Source organism: Nothoprocta perdicaria, unplaced genomic scaffold (genome assembly GCF_003342845.1).
Source record: "Nothoprocta perdicaria isolate Ctin4 unplaced genomic scaffold, notPer1 scaffold_95, whole genome shotgun sequence".
NCBI classification, from domain to species: Eukaryota; Metazoa; Chordata; class Aves; order Tinamiformes; family Tinamidae; genus Nothoprocta; species Nothoprocta perdicaria.
The window spans coordinates 1,373,202-1,395,360 of record NW_020456254.1 but is presented as its reverse complement, the minus strand read 5'-3'; the positions used below and the strand labels follow the sequence as shown (position 1 = coordinate 1,395,360).

Genomic DNA, 22,159 nt, shown 5'->3' with positions numbered 1-22,159 from the left:
CTCTCTGCAGTTATCTAATTGTTCACGAAAGCCATGTGATTTATGTGTATTTGCCAGAAAGGTATTTTTGGGCACCTCTGTTTAAAAAAAAAAAAAGGTGTCAAATTCCTCCTGCACAATGGGACAGATTAAATGACCCATTAAGCTTAATTTAGCTAAGGCACTGCTACAAGTTAATTAGTTAAAGGCAAGATTTTCAGTCTAGGTCATAAATTGGGCCCAGTTTCCCACTGAGACCATTTAAGTTAATGAAGAGGATACAAGAGGAGAGGGGCTCACGCGGCCTAGTCAAGGTCGCTGTGCGGGGCAGTGGCTTTCGACACCTCTTCAAGTTGTCGCAGGTAAGGGAGAGGCAGGATGCATTAAGGGCACTATATACTGCTCTTTAAGCTGTCTCGTGCTTCTGTCCGTCTCTGCGGAACACGTTTGGACGAGTGTTGGAAGTTTGGGATTGGAAGAATGGCTAGCACGACTTTGTGCAAAGCCTGAATCTCCTGAGTGCGCAAACCCGGGCAGGCTGCTCGCCTCACACCGCACTGAAACTGTTCCACTAAAACACAAACAACTGCACTGATACACCCACCCAACAGCTAAAATAACCACCCAAGTCACACAGTACAAGCACGGCTCATGTTGGGTTTAAAGCTGAAGCCCTATGGAGGACTTCAAGTCCTCAGCGCAAAAGGAGGGAGCAGCACCAAAGAAGAGCAGTGGTTAAACAAGTGCCTGGCTGTGGAGGTACACGGGACATTTGTGCAAGGAGAGAATAAACTGAAAAAATAAATTAACAAGTCATCAATCGGGCAGCACAGTATGAAACAAAAAAAAACACAAAATTAATACAAAAGGGATATTCAGAACTACTAAACAACAAAAGATTAAGGAAATACTTTGCATTATCTAAAACAATATAACTAACATGTCCTGCTGTTACCTAGGCCAAGAATACCTTCAGCTGGAGAAGGCTTTCCCTGGTTACCCAGAGCGTGTTCATTATAGCAGCAGAGTACATGTTTGCTTGGAGAAAAAGGTAACTACTGATGTTTCCAGCCAAAATCCATGACTACTCTCCGTGGAATTAAAAAGGAACTACAGGTGCTTGATCTTTCTCCTCAAAAGCATGGAAATTCTGGTAGTCTTAGGCAACTTAGTCCGATCTCGTTTGGTCTCTAGTGGTGGCCATCAGACATTTAAATCATCAAGACACACCAAGAGGAAAACGTGTTCAGCGCTAACAGGGTGACAGCCCTGAGGGAATGAGCCTCTTACCGTTTCTCAAGAGGGAAGGGAGCCTTCCAAACTGTTACAAAAATACAGAGCTATTGGTGTTTCCTCCCTCTCAAAACTTGTGCAAACTTTGCCTAATTTTCTTTTCTAATATTCAAGTTTATTTCCTTTTTTTTTACATTTAGTATCTCTCTAACAGAAAATAAAACATTTGGATTGAAAATTTTCACAGTTGGGAATTTCAACATAATTATCAGTAAAAATAAACAAATGAAACAAATGAAGTCTTAAACTAAGATATTAAAATGACTTGATTTTCACATTTCACTTTATTCTGAATCTTTTATTTAAAGGCAGTTGCAAAAAAGGCAAAGCATCTTTCTGAGGGCTATCATTAAATTTGAAAATCATGCAATAAAAAAAAGGGGAGAAGATTAAAAAAAGACAGATAAAAGTATTTATGGAAACAAATGAGCTTTAAAAAAAATCTTCAAAATTGCACAATGTCTATTATCTTTAATAGATAAAAACTCTCAGAAAAAAATATTTAGAATAAATGCTCAGACACATAATACATGTCTAAAACGGACTGAAGAGAATGAAAGACTGATGCCCAAGAACGTGGCTAGGCTTGCTAAACCCAACACTTATCATTGGCTTAGCATTCAGAATTGCTTTAACTTCACATATAACTGTGTGAAATAAATTTATCTAGGTAAAAACTTTGTCATTAATGATACAAATCTTAATATTTCTGTGACTTATTTCTAAAATGGGTGGATTCTACTGTTTCAGAACTATTCAAAAATCGTAATGCCAAACAATTTCACTGTAGCTTGCAAAACCTCTGAAGCTTATCTAATGCATAACTAGCTTGTTATCACAAATTATTACAAGGACCTAAAATAGTATCTCGGAGGAAACGACTGCCATACCCACCTGCAGGACTCCTCTTCACTAAGCAGCCTTTCCATGCAGTAAATCTCAAGTCAAAGCAGCGATGCATTTAAATCCAGTAATTACTATCCAAAGCAGTGTACTTCTTGCAACAATAAAGCAGGCGCTCTAATCCAACTGCTGCTATGATCTTCAGGTCTCACATCCTGCTCTAATGCAATTAGTCTACAAAGAACTAATTACCCTAATCGAGCAATCACAGTTTCACTGACATCTCACTTCCTCGAGGAGCCATAAACACCACTGGGCTAAGACAGCACCTAATTAGTTTTCTGTATCAGTGTTTACAGAGCAGTTCGCACTGATTATGTTTACAACATTCCCTAAATACTTAGTTTACTACCAGCAACTATATCCTGACTCAGAACAACTTGCACCACACAAGTTTTAATAGTTACAGGCTTTAGTTTGATTTTAAGATCAAAAAAACTTTCTTCCCTTGTTACTGACACTTGTGTTTTGTAACCTTGGTAAAAAATGCTGTAAAGATGATCAAGGCCAGACTTTTACCTTCGTTTGCGACTCCAAAACCCTTCCCACACAACAACAAGGACTGTCAACAGTTTGGAATTATTTTAATTTGTAGTGAGAGAGATTCTGGTTACACAATAAAAGGCTTGGAGAACAACCTGGAATCACTGTATTCAGAGCACAGATAGTTGGCAGTTTATGGATTCCTTAGCACTGAAAGTTTTAAAAAGAAGTTGGATGAGCTTCTGTGAGAATTATTTCATTACACTTAATACTACCTCTGAGCAAGAGGATGGAAAAACTACTTTCAGAACCTTTGCCTCTGCTACCTGCGTGGGATTTTCTGGTGACAAACATTTTTTGTTCTATACTACTCAGTATGATGTATGTAACGTATGTATGTAATATGACGTAATACTCCATTATGAAATGATAACTGCAACACACTAAATAAACCCAAAACTCACAATTTTTGATTTGCTCATCAGTCCAGAAAGGGCACAATGAGCAGGAAGAATAACGAACAAAAGAAGAAATCTACTCACTGATATATCTGGAGTTCTTCTCTGAATTATAATTTATTTCAGTTAATGATAAAAGAGACAAAACAGTAAAATTTCCACAGGGTACTGGAAAGAGCAAGTCTATGTAGTGAAGCCCACTTCAGGTCTACTATAATTTTCACTAATTCTACTTGCCTGACTTTTGGCACCATCATTCGGTGTTGCACCATTAGCGTGTGGCAGATCGATGCCATCAAGGTAAACACCTCCTCGCTGGCCGAATCTCTCCACACCATGTTCAGCAGGGTGTTCGTTTGCTGCTTTGTATCCAATTTCTTTAGACACTCCTCAGTTATATATTGAACTGATATTCTCCCGTCACCCTGTAAACAAACCGAACAAGAATCTGCTTTGCCCTTTTTAATGATTAAAGAAGAAAAATCTTTAAATACATCAATTTTTAAGTGAAATATTTCTTATTAGTGTATGCACTAATAAGTGTATGCACTAATGCATACATGTATATGTATACATGTATAATGTATGCTAATGCATACAGTGCATAATAAGTGTATGCACTAATAAATGTATGCACTAATAAGTGTATGCACAGACTGCACACTGCATGAGACTTCCGTATGGTGACTGGCTTTGGGGAGTTTACAGAAAGGCCACTGAAAAGCTGTTGGACTGACATCTCTCCAATTTTTGTTGTTCAAAGCCTTGATCTGAACATGTTAGGATGTTAGCGTTAGTATAGATTCAATTTATTGGTGAAAGTTATACTTTATGTCTAAAGTACATTCAAAAATCCAACTTACAACTACAGTCTCTACACATTATCCCAGAAATAAGGTATATCGGTCCTTGAATGTTTTGAGGGTAGCAAGCTTTCTAAACTGAAAGCCAAGACAGTAAGATAAAGTCTTAAGCTGAACATGTGATATTTCCATGAGGAAAAAATGAAAATACAAAGTTGGAAGAGCAGACTGGCATGCCTCACTATAACCTAGTGTCACCAGGGGCTTAAAAATGTGAAGCCCTATCCTTTGGAAGTCATACTACCTGTATTTTAAGAATCCCAATTAAATCAAAATAAGCATAATTCCGTCTACAAGCAGCTAGAAAAATAGCAGACTTTAAATGATCATGATCATACCTATTTTTTTGTTATTCCTATAATAAAAATAAATTTAAAAAAAATCACTCAAATAAATGCTGTAATGCTTACTGGTGTGGTTATCATTTTACTGATCTCTTCATCCTCATCTTCAGAATCACTGGTTGCATCTTGACAATTTGTACCAGTAGTAGACACGGGCAGCTGAGAAAGAAAAGTTTGGAGTACTCTCAAATATACAAGAAGTCCTTCCTCTGAAAGGGATCCTATGGCAAATGCATGGAAATAAGACCATTAACCAGATCACACTCTACTAAAGATAAAATATATTTTAAAAGAAACATCTGAGCAAAGCACAAAATGCTAAGCCTCTCCAAATAAGAGTAAGTTTTCATTAAAAGCTTCAGAGTAGCTAATAAAACAGATCTCTCCAACACCTGTATCCACATACTGTCCTTTTCACTCATCGGTGAGCCATATTATGTACATTTTTTTTTATATTTGAGTATACATAGACATGTACACATATGCAAGACACTACTCAAACACAAACAAACAAAACCAATGAATAGGTCTTTTAGTTTTCTTACCCAGGTACGTTTCTCCAACAGTTAAAACGAAATAAAAAAGCCATGGGGCTTGATCATTTTTGATTGAACATCCATTTTCTGCTACTAATAGTGCATTCAGAAAGAGTTCATAAGGGAAAATGATCTGCACATCAGCAAGCGCTGGAATGATGAAATGGAATATTTGATCTGTAAAAGGTGCTGCCAGAAACTCCTCTGTGAAGGCTGTAAAAATCTGTTGCCTGAAATGAAGAAAAAATGTCTTTATAGAAAGGATTTCTCACAAGTATATCCATGGAATGATTATCATCAATGTGCAAGGCTGAATATGTCCATCAAGAAAACTGAAAAAACACATCCCACTAATTCTGGGCCAACTGAGTGATTAGACTGAATTTCTCAAAACTGAGCTTCTTATCTCACCCTTAAATTTATATATCACTTTAAACTTTTAATGAACTCACAGAAAACCATTCTGAAGTAAAATGTCACTGCTCACACCCTTAAAATTATAGAAATATTTAAAAACACATTTTAACCCCAAAGCCTATTTCAAAACACTATCATATGTGATAGCTAAATTCTCATTTTTGTTCTTCCACATACCTGCCTTTTCTTGTAAGCTATGACTGTTATTTACTTTCAAAAACCTCAGTTTATCTCACCTACACTTCATGTATTTCCATCTCTACTTTCTCATACTGCGATATGTGCTGTTCTCTATGATCCATATATACATATATGGTTATACATATATACATATACATCCAACAGTAAAGTCTGCAACTCTGAAAAGAATGAACAAGTATACAAAGATGTAATATTATCTTCATTTACCTTGCACCTTCTGGGCAGGAGCTATATGTAAAGTGCAACGGTTTCAGAACATTCTCCAGAAGTATTTTTGCAATAGGGACTCGAGAAACATCAGAATACTCAATACTTGATGGAAGCTTATTGTTAATTAACAAATATAGCGACTTGTAGTAGCCTACAAATAAGAAACACCACTTTTTAAAGATAATACTATTTTTTTGGTTTGTTTACAGAAAAACTTATATACCTAAAATGTGTAACTTAAAATCTTGTATTCATTTCAGAAAACTCTACTTTAAAAAAACATTTAAAATGCAGAGGCAGTCAAGGTCACATTCACATAAATAACAAGATATATAAGCAATATCTTTCAAAACATCCTTTTACAAAAATCACAGCTAAGTGCATGCAGAATAAGCTTGATTTTTGAGACAGACCACTGCTACTGATAAGAATAATTTGATCTTTTTAAACAATAATCTATGAAAATACGTTTTTCTTCTCCTCTAGGCAATCCTAATCATGTTTCTAAAAGCTGTTTTTCCCCCTTTTCAGAAATCGTAAGTTTTTGCTGCCCTCTATTCCAAAGCATGAATGAACTTCATAGCTAACAGTCCTGCTGAAAAAAATGCCTTAATTCTACAAATGCCTTCAGCAGACTGGAGAACACAATTACTGCTCCCAAAATGAGCATCCTGCACAGCAATAACATGTATTTTTACATTTTACGTTATACATTTATATTACCATAAAGACATGTAGAGATGATAATCTGATGCCATTGTTAGAAAATTCTTTTTATCACACTAAAAAACAAAAGGAATCACCTGACTCTGTTCTTTTCCTTAATCCAATGCCCTTGTGCTCGATGAACTTCTAATGTACAAAATCTACTGCTACAGAAAACACTGTGAATGTCAATAGTGCTGCACCATGGAGAAGCCCCATGACTCTCTGTTATATTAATACGGGCTGATTAGACATTCTTTCCAACTTGATCATCATAGATTATTAGGAGGGGTTTTTTTTTGCTGCACACAGCTGCTTTTTTTTTTAATTATTATTATCAATGACCAGAAATCTGTTTTATTGACTAAAATTTAGAATTTAACATCTTGATAAATTTTAATGTGTCAGCTGTGGGGATGAGTATTACACTACATGAACAAATAGAGAAGTATTTTGGAAGATACACTAATCACATAGTAAACAATGAAGACAAACACAGATGCTACTCTAACTTAAATAGTGCCTGGGAAGTAAAGATAGATGTGCTGCAGTAACAGCCACTTTTTGCCAGTGTATTAAAATAACTCCAATAGTAGTAAACAACTAGATCCTCAGTAGCCAAATAAGATAGATGAGTGGATTACATTCAGACCACGTTTAACACCTTTAAAAATACATAATTATTCCAAAAACTTAAAACAAATTTGAAAATACCTTTTTAACATTTTGTACCACTGAAACAGGATGAGATACGTTTATTTCATAGACCTTTTGTCCTTCCTCTCCACCTACCAACCTTGTGAACCAAGCCATGACAGCAGAAAACATTAAAAAAAGAAACACACATCCCAAGAGTAATAAAGGTTCTTGCAGGCAAATCAGTATCTCAGTGATAACTACGCAGCTCATTAACTTCTGGTAGGTTTGCACAGGTGTAGCTGACAGGAGTTTAGCAAACAGTTCTGCTGAAGCTTGAAGATGACCCAAGGGAAATAAAAGCTAGTTCATCACCTCTTTGCTCAGGTGACGCTACCTGCTCTTAACTGGATACAAAATTAATGCTAATTTACTGTAACGATGCTTGTTAGCAGTTACAGGCAGAAGTGCTGCAGAAGAACAGCCAACCTTCACACAACAGAAGCTCAGACCTGACAGGAAGAGTTTATCTTGTCTCAACTACTACAAGAAAGCAGCTGGACAAACCTCTGCTAGGTAACATTCAACAACTCAGGCTCTGTTGTAAAAGCCTACATAAATAACCTGGTAAATATACAATTTATAAAAAAAAAAATGCCAAGGAAATCAAACAGCAACTTCTCAAGCTGCTTTTTTTTTAATCAGTCAAACATTAGTGTATAGAATGGGTAGGGTCTGCAGCACTGAACATAATTCATTGTGTCTGCGGTAAAGGCAAAACGTGATTAAACAACATGGTCTTCAGGCACCATAAATTCTGTTCCATTTTTAAGCATCTCCTAGAACTTCTAGTTTCTGGCTACTCACCTTTTTGAATCATGTAGTGCAAAATTTGTTCAATTAATGATGCCACATAGCCAGCATCTCGTAGAACAGGCAAATACGTATTCTCAGATGAAAATACCTCAAGCATTCTCATAGGAAGTGCAACATTCAGACTGTCATCATTGCAATTCTGCAATAGCCTATAAATTAAAGCAAAGTTATTTAATGAAATTTCTCTTACCAGCAGCAGGTATACAAACACATTTTTAAAATTAAGCTACAAAAATGTTTGCCTTCATCTTATTTATACTTGGTTTCCAACTGTTTTCGGTGGCTCACTAAACCATGTCACTGGCACCATTATAATTCCTGATTTTATGGTTTCTACACGCACCTCTTCTCTCCAAATCCTACTGACCACCTGCTTTCAGTGACTTGCAAAGTTTGGTAGACTGCAGCACTGATTAAGAGAGACGAGTCTTTTTCCAGCACATCCTTGATCTCAATTACAGGCTCCAGTATTATAAAACAACCATCCCCAAACCTTTAGCAAATTCACCTTTTTGTGTAACATCTATTTGTAACCACAGAAATGGTGCAGAGGAAGAGCTCCTTTAGAAACAAAAGGATCTGTTAATATTTGAGATATACAGGCATAGATATCTGGACAATGTCCTTTCTTCTCCTGTCACCAGCCAGTTAGACAGACATACAGTAGTAAAAGTCATTTTGACACCACAGGGAAGTTACTCTCACTAAACATTAAAGAGATACAATGACGAGATGCCTTTTTTTTTTTTTTTTTTTTTTTTTTTTTTGCAGAAGCTTTTGTAAGCTACCATTTTTGCCAAGATGCAACATACTGTCACCATAGTTTCTTGTGAATCTTACCCACGGGGAATGGTTTGGGGTGTCGGTGCTGCTGCTGGATTAGGGCGAGGGCAGCGAGTTAGAAGAGCTCAAAGAGCAAGCAGGGACACCCACCACCCCACTGGCACCATGAAGTAAAAGGAGCTTCTTCCTCCAGGCTCCCCAGGTGCTGGACGAACAGACTCCTTTGCTCCCCTCTTCTCCTCCATCACCCAGTCGTGAGGGCAGAGAGGGAACATGACTACACCTGCATTTACAAACCACAGCTCCAACTGTGCTAAAAACGTACAACTGACTGCAGTGACACCACAGGCAGGGGCCAGGTTAGGTGGAATCTGAAGTCTGCCACTCAAGTGTACTTGTGTGCCCAGGGCCGCTGTTCATGTGCATAAACAACTATAAAATCACAAGCTTCAAGGATTAATGTGTATCAATTTTCTGGGAGAATCCTCAATATTAACAGAAAACAGTGGCTTCTTTGCAAAACGCTGAGCTAAAGAAAATTCCACTCTTTTGAAACAGGAATGACTATCATAAACTACGACTGACAAAAATTTAACACTATCAAACACAAAATAAGTTCACATTTAACACATACTTCACTTGCTAGAAAACCGAAACAAAAAAGCACCCAATAACATTATAAAGATTCTTAAATAACATTTTACAGGAAAAAAAAATTACCTGCAACACAGCCCCAACAGTCTTTTTATTTGGAATAAGCAAGTAAGTCTGTCTGGACCATCCAGTTGCTTAACAAACTGAGAACTCTGTTTAATTAGATTCTGACACATCCATATCTAGGGAAAGATACAGACAAGTTTAGCAGAAAATCAAATATATAACAGGCTAATTATTACACCCTCTTTGAGTACACCTGACTTCACCACCAACAAACCAGTTTATTCTCCTACAAGTTGCACAATGATCACAATGTCTTTCCTACTATCCCTTTCTTTAGCAGTTTCTTTCCTAAACTCGTTCAACCAACAAGTTTTAACACGCATAGATTTTTTTTAATGCATTGACATAAATTTCAGCTGCACTAATTAAATGAATGATCACATTTCAGTGTTGCATAAAACCACTTTTCAGCATATACAGCAACACTGCAGCATATACACTAGTATCTTAGCCTTGCTCTGCCAAGCACATGAACAGTATATTATGTATACTCATATTATACTATTTATAGATAAAGATATATACGCAATATGTACATATACATAACAATACCTCTGGGTGCCTTACAAAACACACAATAAGGCAATCACTTTCAGTCATTATTCACAAATAACTTTATAATGAGAATAAATTTCTCTGATAATTTTCTGCCTTTTTAAATAGCCGTAACTCTGTAATCACTATTTTTAATATCAATCAAGTCCTTTTCACTTGTATATTTTGGAAGCTTGCAGAGATTACAAAAATATTATAACAGCAGTATTGACCATGCAAAAGAATCAAATGCCCTAATACCTTAGGAATGACCACAGAAACAGAATTACATTTTAACAGTGTTTTTCAGCTAACCGAGGTATATTAATACATTACTGTGCCTCACATATATCGTATTTCCTCTTATTTGAGAGGACTTTTCAAGGTTTCCTTTCACAGACTCTGTACGTGCATGTATGTATACACATACACACAGAATTAACTTTTAAATTATTCTGTTTAAATAAATAACAAAAGAGCAAAGAAGAACTAAGGTCAGTGATATTCACGATTTAAAATGGCTTTAATAAAGAGTTCAACATCTCTTCAGGTCCTCTTCGACTTAGAGGGTTATGAAGTGATGCAAAAAAAGTGCAGGAATTTAAACTAGGAGTAACAGTACTTACCAAACGCTTAGAATCCTCATTCTGTCTATAGAAAAAGAGTAACTGACGAACTAAAAGGGTCAAATTAGCTCCATTAGTAGTGGAAAAGGTTCCTCCAGATTGGGCCAAATTAGCACAGCGATCAAATTCACTTCTTTGGATAGAGTACTTCAAAACAAAAGAAAATGTGTCTCAACATATCAGTAACGACTCTAAATTTAAACAGAGATACAAAATTTTTAATATCCTATCTTGGTTTCCCATCTTGAGGGATTTCATATACAGCTGTTATGTTAAGAGACTGAAATGCCTATACATAATTACAGTTAAAGCCATAACTGATATAATTCAGAAAGTATACTTTAAAATTTGTTGCTTCTCAAATAAATACCATCACATTATGCAACTTCATCTGGTTTACTCAATAAATATTAGCAATCTTAAACATGAACAACCCTCTCCCAGAATAACTATTCCAACATAAGCTTAGAAAGAATATCCTTTTGAATCCAACTACCATTCCATTTCTGCTGAAGAGTCCTGTTCCCCTGGTGTGTAAATGAAAACTGAGAATATCAAACTATTCTCATATGTTTTGTTGACTCAAAAAAAAAAAAAAAAAAAAAAGTAATTCCACTGAAATCTGCTTTCACATACATACACGGTTTGACAACTGAGTGACTACCTAATAAAAAAACTGTCTCTGAAAACATAGCAGGAGGGGAAAGGATCTTGCACATCATGAGCACACATAGCACATTAAAAAGGAAAGACTTTCATTGGAATTTTTTAATGCAGGAAAGACCTTTTTTTCAGCAAAGTTGTTTTATTCCCTTCTGAATAAGCATAAAAATACTTACTTGATGTTTTCTGTCCCTGTACCCCCTTACAAAGGACTGGATTATTATTGCATTTTTCAGCCTCCGCCTTTCTTCCTGTCAAACAAAACAAAAAGATCAAAATCAACAAATACGAAGCCTAGCTCCTACAATTTTTTCCAGTATCTCTGTATTCAAAAATAATTTTAATGAAAATTAAGTGCTAGGCATAAGTAAAATAATGCATCTGAGGCTTTGCATCCAAGAAGAGAGAATGAAACTCATGTTTTAAGTATAAATTTAACATTACATTACTGCATAAGAATTTTTAATAATCAGCCTTCAATATTACAGAAATAAACACACTAGCATTTTATTAGGGAAAAGAAAATAATGTTGAAAGGTTCAAGAGTTGATGAAACCCAAAAATACTAATCTTCCTTCTGCACAAATCAGTCAGCCAGTAATGATGGCCTCCTTAGCTATTTCCAGGTCAATAATGTACCAGCAGCACCTGGTACAGTTCAGATGCCCCAACACAATTATGTGGGGACAAGACTGCTACTGAGATGAACATACGGAAACATAAAGCAGAAATTAATTAAAATCCTTGCTCTCTCCTTCCAACTGGACATTTAAAGTGAGTCATTTTATGGAGTTTTCCTCAGTAGACAGAAATTGTAGTCAGAATCTTCTCTTCACAATGACTGTTTCTGAGGAAGTGAAGGAAAAGTTACTTCAGAGCTGTGGGAAGAGCACTCAGAGTGTCACTTGGCGACACCCCACATCTGATCATGACAAATATGCTCATGTGCTCTAGGTGTCCTTATCGAGCAGGGGGGTTGGACTAGATGATCTCTAGAAGTCCCTTCCAACTTCAACCATTCTGTGATTCTGTGAAATATCTAAAGGAAGTGGCTACTGTAATTAGGTTTATAATGATGTCCATATAGTTTCTTAAGAGATGAAAGAGGAAGTGAATAAAATTGTTGTTAACAAAACTTCAAGCTTTGAAGCAATGGCTGAGGAAGGGAAAGTAGGAAGATCAAGAGTAAAATCAGAGAAGCCTATCTTGAGACAACAAATTCTATTTGAAGAGCTTCAAGATCTTTAAACTTTGATGAGTCGGGTGGCTCATAGTTTTGAGAGCCATCAAACAACAAAAAAAGTCTTGGTAGTTCATTTGAACCTCCCCAAGAACATTTTCATGTTACTTGTAAACTGACAAAAGTTCGATAACTAATTTATTGTGCCATAGAGGTACACAGAACTTTCATAGTCAAAAACTTAAACTGAAGTGGTCAATGAAACATCACAAAGGTTTTTGAATTGCTCTCCAATGCCTGTTTTACAATGCTGGGAAAAACAGGTTGCCTTAACAACTTATATAAATAAACTCATACTTAAAATTCTCTAATCATCCCTTCAGTCTGGACCAAAATAAAAATATGTTATCCTGACAGATACTTTTCTCTCCTAAGTACCTAAGAGTAAAATGCAAAGTATGGGGCAAGGAGAGCAGAGTTTCAATTACAAAGAGGCACTGTCATTTCATCATCATAATGTAACATTCAACCACAAAGGAGGTATGTTCTCCTTTTCTCTAGATACTTTTTTTTTTCTAGAATATATGATTGTCAATTAGTGACCCCTAATTGTGATGGTTTCAAGGCTGAGGTCACTGGTAAGGTTCTGCTACAGGCCTTTTGTAAAAAGCCATGACTGATTTTATTCTCAGAGGAGTCATCCTTAAAAAAAAAAAAAAATACATAATGACTTTTCATTCATTTTGTGAAGGGGTTATTTTGATATTCGACAAAGAGCTTCTGAAGCACAGAAGAGTCTTTTCATATATGTATGCATGGCCTCACTGATCATAAATTGGAATAAAAATTCATAGCATAGGTTTCTGAATTAACAAGTGAAACCCCAAAATTTCACACTTAAGTTTAGTACAGACTAGTACACCTGGGTTGGGAGAGGGGAAAAAAATGGATTCAGAAAAGAAATGCTAAGCCATTGCAGAATGTGCAATGTGCAGGAGGCTGAAGTGCTGCAGGTATTTACACTGCAGTGTTACTGCACTGGAGCATAAGTCTTGATTTTACTTTTGCAGAATTGAAGTACAACAGAATCACAGAACGGTTGAGGTTGGAAGGGATCTCTCGAAATCATCTAGTCCAACACCCCTGCTCCAGCAGGGACACTCAGAGCACAGGGCGGCATCCAGGCAGGTTTTGAAGATCTCCAGAGAAGGAGACTCCACAACCCCCCTGGGCAGCCTGTTCCAGGGCTCTGGCACCCCCACCGTGCAGAAGTTCTTCCTCACATGGAGATAGAACTTCATATGTTTCAACTAACACCCACTGCTCCTTGTCCTATCACCAGTCACCACTGAGAAGAGCTTGGCCCTTTCCTCCCTAAATTCTCCCCTTAGGTATTTTTAGTGTCCCCTTAGGTACACACTAGTAAGATCCCCTCTCAACCTTCTCCTCGGCAAGCAACTTGCTGAAGGTCATCCTGTAAACTCCAGTAGAACCAGAGGAGAAGCACAGTTTGCTAAGACCGTAGTAAGAGATTAGGGACACAGCAAAATAAATAAATAAATAAATAAAATCAAGTTATTTGCCAAATAGCTATCTTTTCTCAACAAAGACTACACCACAACTAAAAGAATAAAGTTTTTTTTAAACTGCAAATATTATTGCATCAAAGAAAAATGCAGTGTGCATGCAATGCTTACATTCCAAGCCCCTATTTCTACTTTACCTCCCGTTTTCTCCTTTCTTCCTGAGTACGATGCAGGAGAGAAGCCTTTTCTTCCTACAAGATACAAATGGAGATTCTATAGCATTTTCATTCAAACACACGATTCAAAAGCATTATTGAAATTTAATGCAGATTTATCTTTCAGAGATTTTCATAATAGCTAAGACATATCCCACTCAAGACAAATAGTAATTTCATGCATCAACAAACCTGTGCTATGCAACCACTGCACACACACAGACATACAGCGCTGGGGTCAGGCTACGGAAGTAGAAAAGGGACAACCAAGCACTAGCAAGTTGTACAGGTCTCTGTCCAGGCTGGTTTTCAGCCAGTTACATGATCCCAATCACGTAACCAAACACGACCCCATGACAGACAGGGGCCTGACACTCCGTAAGGTCCCCAATCCAAGCGGTCACTGTGTGTCTTCCTTGCCTGGGCAGAAGTCACTGGCCCTGGTGCCTAAAGCAAGCTGGAGAGCATCGAAAGCCACTGCACTCTGTGTCACAGTCCTGGGCTTTCGTCTTGCTCACAAAAAGTATTAACTCGCTATATTTAATCATTCCTTTCTCCAGATTTGTCCCAAGAAGATGTCAAAACTTACCAATGTAAAGCAAATAGAAGGATTTTTTTTTTCTTTCTCTCTCTCTCTCTCTCACTCACTCTCTCTCTCTCTCTCTCTCTCTCTAGAATTTTGAATTCTAAAGCCCAAATTCAGGCTATAAACTGAAACTTCCAGAATGGTTTCTCCAATACAAAGAGAAGAATACTAAAGTATTCATGAGGACTCATAAGGACAATACCATTACCATTAAAAAAAAAAAAAAAAAAAAAAAAAAGTGCATTAGCTTTTAAGCCACAATATTAAATCCCTACACATCGATCACAAAAATTGACAGTGCTTTGAGAGACCCTCTTACTCGATGAATCTGTATTGTTTCCAAATAAACACAATTCCTATTTATACAGAGCACTCAGCTCCCACTGCAGACAATAAGACTTGAAAAGACTCTGGCAACTCCCAAATCTAGTCTAAAATTCACAGTAAGTTTAAGAAAGAAAATAATTATCTTCTTCTTTTCTAAGGAATCTATTTTGCTTTCTTGCTCCCACTACACATAACTTCCTTTTTCTCCCTACGGCCTTTTTAGTCTATAAAAACTAAGGGAAAAAACACATGCAAGCAGAAAATGCACTATGACCAAACATATAAAAGCAACCCTGAAGATGGCAAACAAGCATTTATAAAAAACTACATCTGAAACAACTGCATTTTCAATGCCTACACATAGGTACAAAAACTGAAGTCTTGATACAAATGTCACATTCTGGATACTCTTGAGGCAAACCTCTTGTGCATTTTTTCTTTAAGATACAGAGTCATGGTCCACCTCCAAGTTTCATTATCATAGAAAATATTTTAGCACAGAACATGAGGGAGTAAAAAACGAAAAAAGACAGATTAAAAAAATGTATTTTTAAGTATTTCCTATGATTTACTGCAGCAGCCATAAAAAAAAAAATACCACAAGTTTAATCATCTTTTCCTGTAAAAACAGTATGTTATGGCCAACAACACCACTAAATATAGATAGTGCCCTCTAAAAAACATTTTTTTTTCCACATGTTAAACACAGACAAAACAGATCATAACAAAATTTACGGGTGAAACAACCTATCTCCAGACAAGCAATAAGAAAGGTGATGGGTCTGATTGGAAATGTAAAGGTAACAGATATTGACATTACAAAAAAAATAAATAAATAAAAAGACAAATAAAATAAGAAATGATCAAGAGATGACCTAATATTTTGGGACTTGTTTTTAAACCTTTTCAACAGCTCATGTCCCATACACACAAACATCTCCTCCATGTTCTCAGATGGCTTCATTTTGCAGGAAGAGTCATTTAAGAGAGGGTATTTTTCCTTGGAACATGCTGCTAAATCTATGTATCTTATTCTTGAGAGGTGATGGAAAGAAAAAGCTGAAGACCATAAAGAAAAGGGAATATCTATCTGCTAGAGACAAATTGTTACATGCGAGTGGAGACAAAAACAGTACAAAAAAAGTACAGATATAATAAATGCAGTGGACTAATAGATAAAATGAAAAGAAGGTCCCACTGCCAAGGGTTTACCAGAACAAAATAATTGTGTGTATTTGGGAGGACAAGGAAATAGGTAAGTGGGCATCTTCTTCTCATGCTGCGAATCACCAGTTTTTACCAGAGTTTGGTCTCTTTGAGGACCAGATTCTGGGTGTTCTGGCTTTTCTGGCCTGACTTTCTTTGAAGACTGTCACTAGGTACCTCACTCTTTAATCTACTTTAAGAATCAAAATAAAACCTACGTTCTTAGCATTTAAGTACATAGGGAGAAAAAAAAAAACACTGAATCATAACAATATAAACTAAATGGAATAGAACAGCCCTAAGACAACAATAAAAACGAAGTACTCAAATAAGTATAACCCAACTAAAAATGTGAATATGGGTCAAATGATTCTGTTCTTGTTATTCACAAGACAAACATATCGCTCAACCACCAAGGAGTAGAACTGCAACTAAGATTAAGGAATGTACCTCCCTCAAATGCAAACAAAATGTCTTTGACAGTGACAGTTCCTTCAGAGCTATTCCACGGGTAAATGTAACTGGGAAATGTCACCACTTCAGATATTAAAGAGTAACAGTAAATATACAATAGAAAATAAACCTCTTGGAGACAGATGAAAAGAACTATAAACTGATCTTATTCACCTACAAACAGTATTCTAATAAACTTATTTCCTACAGAGAGCCAAATGTAGACATTCTTGAAATTCTGCCTGCCTCTTAATAAAGGGAATAGTAAAAAAGATGATGGTCAAGTGCATTAGATGTTGTAAAATGCAGAGATGCTGAGATTGGCTCAGCAGCCACATCACTACAACGGACTCATCTTTGACAACTCCTTCCACCTAAGTTGTCACACAGCAGCTGACAGGACAGTGTTACAAAACCTCTTCCTTCCTAATCATAGTCACCGATACTGACAACACAAGATCTTGTTGGGGCAGATTCCAGAAATCAAGCCCAGCTCATTGTTACTGCTCATCTTCCTCGCCTCACTTCTGTGGTGACTTTGCTGTCCTCTTCCCTCTCCTGCAAGGCAGGCAGACACCCTCCATCCAAGCTCAGGAAAAGGCAGACACCAGGTCTATCACACCGTGGGCAGAGACTCAGCTGGAGGAATGAAGCATCAGCTTGTCTTGAAACCCTTAATCCTTCCTCAAAAGGAGTGGGAAGCCATTTCCTAAATCAAATTTCTGCCATTTCTTATGACTTAATCTTCTTTCCTTCGGGAACTTGACCTCCATAGAGCAAGACATGGAACAGGTAATCTGTGTGTTTCGTGAAACATTAGGATATTATTAACAGTAGGATATTATCAACAATCTCTTTCCTATTTGTTCCTTCCTCCAACAGAGGATCTCGGTTTTCTGATGCAAAGCGCAAGATCACAGAAAGCCCAACTGGAGAAGCAGTTTTGACTGAACAGATGAAGCATGATACAAGAAACAAGAAAACAAAAATACAGTACATGACAGCAAAATGCAACGTGATATTACAGACAATGACACAAAGAATAAAACACAAGGGTAAAGAGACAGAAAAAAAAAAACCAAAAAGGGAACCAGATTGAAAACAGTACATGGAACAGAAAGCTTGTAATTATTTTTAAATAACATCTAAAATATTAATTTGTAGTATAGTATTAATCATCATGGCATGGTTCAAAGTTGCACCAGTGCATACTGATAATGAAAACAGGACCATCCATAAATATAATGGAAATGTCACTATGTGACTATCAGAAGCACCAATTTAATACACAATAAATCAGAAATGTTGAATTAAAACTATTTTTTAAAAAACTCATTTTTCTGAATATATAATCTTGCTACAAAAGCATATTTATGCAACTCCTCCGTCCTTATACATCCTACACAAAGACTGAATACCATGAAACAAATGTATCAACTATACCTCTTCCTGTCTGGCACTTTTGCACCTTATACTGCAAATATTAATACATTCTTAGTCCTTTTGGTTTAAAAATCAGATTCAGAAAAAAAATATAAATATAAGCAAAATTCCGCTTCTAATATTTGTTCACTTTTTAAGATCTGAACATTGCTGAACACTCATTTATCATGACATCTTTTTACCACATTGGTAAACTTTAAAACTTTGCTGGGTGCAAAGGTGAAAGTGAGTAATTATTTTCTGATATTTAAAAATGAGATGGATTATTACTAATTTCCCACAAGAACCTATGCCAGTTTCTGTTTGACAGTGCTGACCCTTCTGTGTTACAAATTCCTGAAAAGGATCATTTTTTTAAACCACCTTATTTAGATTACTTAAACTGTAATAGTATTTCAAAAATCTTTGGATTTGCAAAAACTTGTCTTTAAAATTTTAGCTCATAAGCTAAGTTTGACTTGATAATACTCTGAAAAATTCTTCCTGCAAAAGGTAGATGACATCCCGTTACTACATTTCATCATCTAAATGATGACTGTGGACTTACAGAGTCCTCTATAAATCCCAGCAAAGGCATGAAGCAGGACTGGGGTCTCACATTTTTCTTAATGTTGGTAAACTTAGTAATTGAATAGTAGCCTGACCCAGAAGTAGGAACATCTCTTGCAGGGCACTGCAAATGAAGTTAACCTTATTTTGGGTTGAACTGCCCTCCCAAATCAATTCTTCAGAAGTACCTCTTTTTTCTTGCCCAACATACCACAAAAATTCTGCAGCTCTAACTTCTTAGGCAGCTATGATGTACCAAAAAAAAAAAAAAAAAAACCACCCTAATTAATGATATTTCTGTATTGAATCCCATCTGATCTTTCTTCAGAAATCAAAAAGTATTTGGCAGTGAAAATAAAAACTAAATTTGAAAATATATTTGGAGAGATCCATAAAGCAGAGAATCAGAGTGTTTGACAGGACAACTATTGCCAAACATTTAAAAAAAGCTCATTACATTGCAAATAAAACACAGTATTCCCTCAAACAAACACACAACTAATGCAAATAGCCCAAATGAATCAGCAGAATTATTTGGGAAAGTAAATATGTAGGTAAAAGTGCAAATATAGGGCAATATCATCTATACTTATGTTTATTTACTATATAGTACTAAAATGTTAAATAATATTCCAAAAGGAACAGAGTTAATAGTCACTTTGAGAAAAAACATTTTGCAACCCAGGATTTTAACAAAAATAAATGAAAACCTATTTAGAGGGTTTTTTTTTTTTTTTTTTTTTTTTTTGGCAAAAAGGCTGGCTGAATTTAAATGCTTTTCTACAGAACCCATAATTGAGACCACCAAAAGGCACATAAGCACAACATGCAAACAGTTGCATGTTGCGTACATGAGCAAACTATACAAACAGTGTAAAAACAAAAGTGAAGGTATCTATCAACCAAAAATACCCTAAACATCAGAGCTGAATAAGATAGCTGCTAGTAACTACATTAAATTATATTACTTCTTTTAAACTAGCCCACCTATTTTAAGTAAGAGAGGCCCTTCTTAGGTTGGACAACCTGAAGAAATTTATCTTTCCAAATTAATTTATCTATTTATACTGATCTTCCTCATGTCCTCACAGTCTCACAGACATTTTGCTTGGGACTGCCATTTTTCTAACTGCCCCTAGTCACTGCCACAACATGCTCAATTTTAGACAGAGCAACAGGTCAATCATGGAGCCTGTACTAGCAGGGCTTGCTAAAGTTAACCCTCAGGAAGCCTAAGCAAACTTAAGTACATCCATACTAGAAATATGGCTGTTTTGGAGGGGGATATCAGCACATGTAACCAGCACAGTTACTGTTTACAACTGCGGTTATATTTGCAAAACCAGTCACCTAGAGATCAGTTTTGCTAAAGGTTTCTTTTATTGCATTGCTTCCACAGCAGGAATCCTGCCACATCTTCAGCATCCACATGGGTCCTTCAACCAGAGCCCCAAGGTGGTTTTGACAGTGAATTATACAGGTGCACACGATAAACTGAAAGGAAATATTTCAGGTTTCACTCTTCTGTAAAAGTGAAACCTACGGGTCAGGGGAAAATGGTCACAAAAAAGCTGTGATGTGAGATAATGAGAGATTCATGAAACTCCTAAACATTTGTCACACCAGTCTCTATTCCAGTATGTTTATACAAACATTCAGGTGAAGAGCATTTGTAAAAGGAATTCCTAATACTGATTAAATAAATTATTTCACTAGTACCACACAATGTTTTTGAAAATAAGCAGCTATGCCAGGCTCTTTCTATGATGCCCCCAATGACGAAAATGTCCAAAACTGGGAGTAATTTTAATCCACCAACACAGCATGAGCACTTCAGTTTACCCAGGTAAAGTTGCTGACCAGCCATTAGCAGTCTGATCAGGAAAGATGGTCTTTATAATATAAACTCAATCAAACATGAAGATGGAATTAAAGCTACACATCAAGTTCAGTTCTTGTAATATTTGTCCTTGAAAATTTATACACACAGAGGTTTAATAGATTTGTCCCATGTAGTCAGAACATATAACAATAAATAAATGCGACAGTAAATTCTGTGGTGATTTTCATCAGATCAATAAATTTGTAAGTGTAGCAGGAGACACTATAATGGCTGTTTATTTCTGGAGCAGGAAACATGTTCTGAAAGTAACACTCTTGGTAAGTCCATGCCAAAAGTTGCAAAGTATCTAAAAAGCTTATCTGAGGGCCAAGGCACCTTGTGCCAATTCCCTCTTCAACTGGGTAACATTTATTCTATTTTTGACCTGTGTAACATATGAAGCCTAATGAACAGACATGGCTCTGGATTATCAGAAGAGCATTCAGAAGAAAAACAAATCACACACAGTTATGCTACATGTTCTATTTAATGAAATATATAACCTGCACCAAACCTGTGATTTTTAGCACAGTACATTAGCTCAGTTCCTTATCTGAAGGCTTAACCTCAGGTCAAGCCTTAGACGTCGTGGATAAACAAATCTCCCTATCGTGCCTATTTCTTATAAACCCCATTAAAATTCAGTGCTATTAAGGGAAACGATAATAACGACACACACACAAAGCCCCGCTCCATGACAACAGGAGGAAGCAGAACTTCACGGATGAATCAGAGCGGCCCCTGAGCCCAGGGCCCTGCTGAGAGCACTTTGTCCTTCACGCCACTCTCCGCCAGCTCTTCTGCGGCAGCAGACACTTGACCACCGGAGCAGCAAGGTCTAGGCCAAGTAGCTTCATTTTTTAGTGATAAACACGACTCGTCGGCCTGGCGCAGCGGCAGCGACCTGCTCCTCTCCCTGCCACGCAGCGCGAGTTGGCGGAGGGCAAACTCAGGAGGAGACCTGTGAGCAGCCACCCCGCAACACGCAGGGGAGGCCTCCCGCGCACACCCAGACATCCCATCGATCCCAAGTTTCGGGCGGCCTCCCTGCCCCTCTGGAACCCGGTTCCCCGGGACCTGCCCCGTCCTGGAGCCGACAGCGGGGGGAAGCGCCAGGGAAAGGTCTCCCCGCACCCCACAGCCCTGAGTGCGCAGGGCCTCCTATGACAATAACAACAACAACAATAATAATAATAATAAACCAGTCAGGGACACCGCGGAGAAACACAGCATCACCGGAGGAGCGTTTTCCCCCATTAAATCTTAGTCATTGCTGCTTTTTTTTTTTTTTTTTTAAATGAAGGCCCAACGATAGAAATCACGATCGATAAATAAATAAATAAATAGATAGATAGATAAATAAGTAAAGGCAAGGCAGGCGGGGGAGGGCAGGAGAAACCAAAATAAACGAGGCGGCGGCGGGCATGGACACGGCGCAGCGGCGCTTACCTTCCTGCTCGCCCCTCCGAGAGACACCTTGGGCCTTGTTTTGAAGTCCCCTTCGAAGCTGAACATGGTGGCCGCTTATCCCATCGGGAGCGGCGGCGCGGCCCCCCGAGCGG

General features: G+C 37.2%; 1 protein-coding gene across 1 annotated transcript in view; it reads right to left on the bottom strand.

The window, feature by feature from the left end:
• The window catches only part of UBE3C (ubiquitin protein ligase E3C), a 61,656-nt gene extending 39,536 nt beyond the window's left edge, over window positions 1–22,120 (bottom strand). The window contains exons 1-10 of the mRNA XM_026052978.1: window positions 22,047–22,120; window positions 14,134–14,187; window positions 11,407–11,481; window positions 10,568–10,714; window positions 9,408–9,523; window positions 7,896–8,053; window positions 5,685–5,838; window positions 4,869–5,089; window positions 4,390–4,544; window positions 3,354–3,541 (exon numbers count right to left, since the gene is read on the bottom strand). Of these exons, the coding sequence (XP_025908763.1) occupies window positions 3,354–3,541; window positions 4,390–4,544; window positions 4,869–5,089; window positions 5,685–5,838; window positions 7,896–8,053; window positions 9,408–9,523; window positions 10,568–10,714; window positions 11,407–11,481; window positions 14,134–14,187; window positions 22,047–22,112 (1,334 nt within the window). The 5' untranslated portion in view covers window positions 22,113–22,120. The remainder of the gene's footprint in view (window positions 1–3,353; window positions 3,542–4,389; window positions 4,545–4,868; window positions 5,090–5,684; window positions 5,839–7,895; window positions 8,054–9,407; window positions 9,524–10,567; window positions 10,715–11,406; window positions 11,482–14,133; window positions 14,188–22,046) is intronic.
• Between the last annotated feature and the right edge of the window lie 39 nt (window positions 22,121–22,159).